The following is a 6,968-nucleotide window of genomic DNA, read 5'->3' as shown; positions in this document are numbered from 1 at the left end:
TATATTAATTTATTTAAAAAAAAATATTTTTATATTAGAATTATGAATAAAATATTTATTCTAAATATGTTGAAAAACAATTAAAAACTACGAACATAAAACATGTTTGTGTTATTAATTATGAAAAATAAATGATGTATTCACATAAAAATTATGTATTATGAAACTTTATATATAAAATTATGAAAATGAAAATGATTTATTATTAATATTTGTATAAAAATAATGTTAAGAAAGTCTATATGGTGTTGGATAGATGGTCGGGTGTTTTGTTAAAATAGTTTTTATGTAAAGTCATTTATTTATTATTATGAACAATAAATTATGTATTATGAAAATTTATATATACAAAAACATTATGTATTATGAAAATTTATATATAAAATTATAAAAATGAAAATGATTTATTATTAATATTTGTATAAAAATAATGTTAAGAAAATCCATATGATGTTGGATAGATGGTTGGGTGTTTTGTTAATATAGTTTTTATGTAAAATTACTTATTTAATTCCCTTCTATCCCAGTGATATATTAGACATTTTCTGAACTCTGTTTTGTTAACATAGTTTTTATGTAAAGTCACCTATTTAATTCAATTTCATCCGAGTGATATATTAGACATTTTTTGAACTCTATCGAAATGATATATTAGATATAATGAAAATATAATCCATAAAACTTAAAAATAAAATAAAAATAATATTAAAATAATATTTGAATTATCAATTTATAGAGTAGCTAAATTTAAGATTTTTCCAAAATAAAAGTGCATGAGATATTGACACTTTCTCATTTGACATTGGATTCTAAAATATATTTTAGGTTATTTGTTAAATTAATAATAAACTTAAAAAGCATTTGTTTTGTACGTGTATGTCATCAAACTCGTTCTCACCATCCAAAAGTCCAACTGGATGCCATTTTTCATGTCACTGGGTCTTCTTTGTCCACGTTGGATTTGAGTTGATTCTCTCGGGACAACGATTTTGTTTGCCTGGGCCATATTGAAGGACAATGATTTTGTCTACCGTCGCCCAGCATCCAGACCTCCTGGTCATAATGAAGGACAACGATTTGTCTACCGTTGCCCTGTCTTTAAAGCTCCTAGTCATATTGAGGAGCTCTGAAACCTAAAACTTTAAGCACCCAGCCAACAATCAATACGACTGTGAAACAGATAGCAAGTTTTGTGTTGGGTCACAAGTCATGTTATTGGTTGCTGGGATTAATATGACCAAGGTCTACGGCCGCCATCTGTAGAGGTTTGTGTGTGGTGCTCTAGCTGCCTGCTAATTTAGGTCAGGGGGGAGGGGGATGCACGATATTTTGCAGGAGCCCACAAACACAGACATGCTATTTGAGCCGGAAGTGGGTTTTCTGTTATATGTTATGTTTAGCAGTGAGCGAACGAGGCGACAGTCACATGAAACGAAATTTCGAAGCATGGGATCGATCGATCATTGCATCGTCCTGATGAAGACTTCCTCTGTAAGGTGCGGGGTGCATGAAATTTAGCTGAGACTGCATGCGATACGGCCCTGTTTCTGTTGTTAGGCATTGCCCACATGAAATTTGAGACTGCCCACATGCCAAATTGGCCTTGAAATAGGTAGTTTGGTGGGGCGCGGGGATGTAATAATACACACACATCTGCCATTGATTCCACTTATATATATAAATATATATATATCTTATATATTATATATATATTTATGTATATGGGGTTTGACTAATGCAAGTCCTGGTGAGATGGGTTGGTCGGTTTGAGCCGTTCCCAATCAGGTATATGGTGTGATTGAAGGAGGAATCATCCATTCCATTCATCCATTGCTATTGCTATTGTTGTACATACATACAGAGTCCTGAACTATTTATATAGCAGGATAACTGGTCTTTATATTTGTTTTTGTCTGCATCTCGTCTGTATAAAGAAAGAGAAACCCCTTCCTTTACTTACTTCCTTCCTTGTGGAATCAAATACAATGAAATGAAGTTTGGAAGATGAGGAGGAGGAGGTGAGGTGAGGTAGGGAGGGGAGGGGAATTTCAATGGCAGCACCGCCGGGACTTAATAATGAAGATGACTTATCATCGGCAAAGGCTGTGCAGAAGAGATATGAAGGACTGGTGACAGTTCGTAGTAAGGCAATCAAAGGAAAAGGGGCTTGGTATTGGGTACACCTGGAACCCATCCTAGTGCAAAACCAGGATACTGGTGCTGCCAAGGCAGTGAAGTTAAGATGTGGACTTTGCAGCGCACTGTTCTCTGCATCCAATCCATCAAGAACAGCATCTGAGCATCTCAAACGAGGGACCTGCCCCAATTTTAACGGAGCAATACCCAGGCCCATATCGTCGATTCCCTCATCGAAACCCGCCAGCACCAGTTCTTCATCCCAGCAGCAGCAGCAGCAGCAGCAGCAGCAGAGGAAGAGAAGCCTTGCACAGGCAGCATTGACTCCTCCGCCTCCCTTGCCTTTAACGATGGTGGACACCTCCGCCCTCAGTGGAGCTCAGGTTGGTTCTGCTCCCCTGATGCTCTCCGGTGGCAAAGAGGATTTGGGTGCCCTGGCGATGCTGGAGGACAGCGTGAAGAAGCTCAAGTCACCAGGAGGGAAGGGGTCGTCACCAGGCCAGGCGCTCAGCAAGGGTCAGATGGAGAGCGCGCTGAATTTGCTGGCAGAGTGGCTGTACGAGTCGTGTGGCACAGTCTCATTCTCGTGCGTGGAGCATCCCAAGTTCAAGTCTTTTCTTACCCAGGTAGGTCTTCCTCCCATAAGTAGAAAGTATATTGCTGGAGCAAAGTTGGATGCAAAATATGAAGAAGTGAGGAACGAGTCTGATGCAAAGCTGAGAGATGCAATGTTCTTCCAGCTGGCATCCGATGGTTGGAAGAAGAAGAGTGCTGGCTGTTCACCCTGTGGTGAAAATCTGGTGAACTTGACTCTCAATCTGCCCAATGGAACAAGCCTGTTCAGAAAGGCTGTTTTTACAAGCGGAGCAGTGAGTGCAAAGTATGTGGAAGACACATTATGGGAGACCATAACAGGAATCTGTGGTACCATAGTGGATCGTTGCGTAGGCATAGTTGCAGATACAGACAAGTTCAAGTCAAAAGCACTTACTGATTTGGAAGACAGGAATAGGTGGATGGTGAACCTAACCTGCCAGTTTCAAGGTTTCAGTAGCTTGCTCAAGGACTTTCATAAGCATCTGTCCTTGTTTCGGTCGGTTACAGCGGATTGCCTGAAGTTGGCTACTTATTTCAACAGCAAGAATTCTGCCAGGACATATTTTCAGAAGTACCAGATGCAAGAGATGGACCATGTAAATCTCATTAGAGTGCCCCCTGATCCACCTTTTGCTGGTAACAATTGCGTGTATGTTCATGCGATGATGGAGGATGTTGTGAATTCGGTGCGGGCATTGCAGCTGACGGTGTTGGACGATGCCTATAAGGTTATCTATGCAGAGGATCCACATGGAAGAGAGGTTGCAGACATGATTAGGGATATGAGGTTTTGGAATGAATTGGATGCAGTGTTGTCATTGGTGAAGCTGGTGAAGATGATGATCCAGGAGATTGAGGTTGAGAGGCCTTTGGTGGGGCAATGCCTTCCTCTTTGGGATGATCTGAGGACGAAAGTTAAGGATTGGTGTGCGAAATACAATGTAGATGAAGGGCCCGTCGAAGAGATCATTGAGAAGAGGTTTGCGAAGAATTATCATCCGGCTTGGTCGGCTGCTTTTATTCTAGATCCTCTGTATCTCCTCAGGGACAACAGTGGGAAATACTTGCCCCCATTTAAATGCTTGACAACGGAACAGGAAAAGGATGTGGATAGGCTGATTACGCGGTTGGTATCCAGAGAAGAAGCACATATTGCACTCATGGAACTCATGAAATGGCGCGCTGAGGGTCTAGACCCATTGTATGCTCAGGCAGTTCAGGTAAAACAACGAGACCCTGTAACAGGTAAAATGAAAATTGCCAATCCTCAAAGCAGTAGGCTTGTGTGGGAGACATGCTTGAGCGAGTTTAAAGCCCTTGGGAAAGTCGCTGTTCGTTTGATATTCCTTCATGCAACTTCATGTGGTCTAAAGTGTAATTGGTCATTCATGAGGTGGGTGTATGCTCATGGGCATTCACGGACAGCAATGGATAAAGCTCAGAAGATGATTTTTATTGCCTCACATGCGAGGCTTGAGCGCAGAGACTTTGTTAATGAAGAAGAGAAGGATGCAGAGCTTTTTGCCAATGGTGAGGATGATGTCCTCAACGAGGTTTTCTCAGATCCGGCAATGTAACATTTAAAATGTAGGAGTTTAGGATTGGATTCTTTGTACTGTTCTCTTTGCCTCTGTTACCCTTTCTAGGGTTTTGGTTTCAGGGGGAGGAAGAAAAGAGCAAGGAGGAGCAACCCTATTAGTTTCTCAAGCTCTACTATTGATCTTGTACATGAGTTCTGTTGTTAATACTCACACAGCCTTTTCATAACTGATTTTGTTCGTTGAGGCAGTGCAGCTGCAGATCCTGGTCTTATAGATTTAGGGTTGTTATATAACTTCTACCTTTTCTATTAGATCGGCACACTCATTACTTTCTCTCTTGTAAGGGAATTTAACAATAGAAGTGGAGCTATTCTTGTGATATGAACATTTTTTTGTACATCTGCAATTTTCCAATGCATGGGATTGTCTAAGCAACCATAATTCTCTCTTCATAAATAGAATAAATTGAAGCACCACAAAATTTATGGTTGCTTAGCATCCCTTTGACACCAGACACGAGGTAAAGCTTTCTTTTCCATTGCAGAGGAATGGAATAATATAAAGAGTTCTCCATGGTTTAAATTCTAGTAACATTCAAGTTGATTTTGAGTTCAAGTTTTGCAATTATTTTTTTGCAAATTTGTGATCTACCCGATCATTTGATATGCATTTAGACATTTATTGGTTTTTAAATTATTTTTTATCCAACCATAATTGCACTGATTTGGAAATCTGTGAGTCCAATCCTTGAGTGTGAAGATACTTGTAATTTTCCTTATTTGCTTTAATTCTTGGCTCTGTATTGCCCACTGATTTGAAAGACATTTTGATGAAAGTTTCATGGATTGAGATATATAAGCTTCTTTTGTGTTCTATTCAGTCATTGTATAATGCACGTTTCTCTGAAATTCAAATTTCAAACAAATCCACTCCAAACCAGGGGGAGGCATCACTTTGTTCTTTTAGTGGCTATGCTTGATCGTTGTTTGAACCTAATTACTGTACAATGTTTGTAAGAATCTGCATAATTGAACTTTTGGAGGTAGCAAGTTTTGCAGGTTTTTTGCCTCCAACAGTAGCTGAAAATATGATGCACTGAGATATGCATACCATCTCACATCAGAATTCAAACTAGTCATCATGAACACCAGTGACATGGTAACTGTTTCTCAACATAACTGAATTTCCTATACACAATGGTTCAATCACGATCTTTGTAGAGTACTTGTACAATTGTCATGGAGCTTTTTTGTAATGCACGTGTCTTAAATTACCTGTTACATAGTTTTCTTTAGCCTTTGACAACCTCGGGTTATAAGCTATAACTTATCTGGTGAAATGATTTGAGAGTATACAAACATATATCTCTCGCATATTATTTGTGGTTTATCAAAAAGGGATAAGTCTTCAATATCCCAATTAAGAATGCATTTTCTTTTGGTCAATAAAGGAGAAAGTTTTCATTAATAATACAAAATTAACAATATTACAGTCTGATATTGCTGCCTAGCAAAGAGAGTCCAGGTCAGATATCTGGAGCTGACCCTTGATGGACAAAAGGACTTAAATTTCCTACCCTATACTGCTTGTATATTATTGAGATTTACATAGCTTTCAGAAGCTCTACCCATACTCCCAAAAACGCATTTCAAAATTGCATGGATCATACAGTCTGGCCTTGGATTATACAACAAAGCAAGTTTCAGAGATCTTCTATTGATAACTTGACTATACCTTTTGAGAAGACTATTAGCAGATAACTCGAAGAAAGACTGTTCTGGCCAGATACAAATCATTAAGACAAAAAACAGCTTAAGAGCAAGGCATATGGCCAGTAGAATGCCCCACAATCTTGTCTCTGGAGTCTGGATTCATCTGATCAGTTGAGGAAGGGCCACTGGTCCACTAGATTCTGTACATGAATCTCGTCACTCCATCCCTTCAAATTTCAAATGCTTTATCCCAACCTTCTGCCGCAAATATGCCAGTATCAAGGTCCGTTTAGCAGCATGCTCCTCCATTGGGGCCGGCCTCTGTTTTATGAATTCCCCATCAGCAACAGAAATATTGTGGACTTAATTTCCAAGCTTGAATTCTATGATCTCATTCAGGCTGTCAACACCTGTTAGAAGATCTTTGACCATTGTTGGCACTGGGCAGCCCTCTGGCCAAGAGGACCGACAAAAAGAAAAATGAAACTACTTGCAGAAATGCACAAGCAGCACTAACAGCAAATTAAAACTAGCAGCAAGTTAAATCAGCAAATTACATCAGCACATACTGCTGCAAATAAACTGCTGTAAATAAAAACACTTGCTGCTGCATCTAAATCGAAACTGGAAATAAAAGAGACTTCATCACACAAGAATCCGGGTTCTTCATTAACCTGACCAAATATTTACATAAGATGCAGGCCTCACTGTCATGGCGGCAGGGAGGTTGTCGAGCCTCCAGAACTCCTCTCCCACTCACAGACCCACTCACAGACTGTTTGCAGCCGTAAAGAGACAGCCTCAACTCTTGTTGCCTGTTCCTCAAAACCTCTAACCCTAAAATCATGAGAGCGGAATATTCTAATAAAAATATCTCCCAACTAATTTTCCCTCATGACAACTTCAATTTCATTTACATTTCATTTTACATTTACATTTAATTTTCATAATTAATCTTTCTAATCGTTATATTCGACTTCCA

At 39.3% G+C, this 6,968-nt stretch overlaps 1 protein-coding gene across 1 annotated transcript; it reads left to right on the top strand.

The window, feature by feature from the left end:
• The first annotated feature begins 1,139 nt into the window (after positions 1 to 1,139).
• Positions 1,140 to 4,861, top strand: LOC149198919 (uncharacterized). The gene has a single exon (XM_089402214.1). It carries the CDS (start codon positions 2,052 to 2,054, stop codon positions 4,308 to 4,310), a length of 2,259 nt encoding a protein of 752 aa, XP_089258340.1. The 5' UTR covers positions 1,140 to 2,051; the 3' UTR covers positions 4,311 to 4,861.
• The last annotated feature ends 2,107 nt before the right edge of the window (positions 4,862 to 6,968 follow it).

Source organism: Pinus tabuliformis, chromosome 2_1 (genome assembly GCF_031772625.1).
Source record: "Pinus tabuliformis cultivar Carrire ecotype Pingquan chromosome 2_1, CPIR1, whole genome shotgun sequence".
NCBI lineage: Eukaryota > Viridiplantae > Streptophyta > Pinopsida > Pinales > Pinaceae > Pinus > Pinus tabuliformis.
The sequence above is the reverse complement of the archived record's forward strand: the minus strand, read 5'-3'. Positions and strand labels throughout refer to the sequence as shown.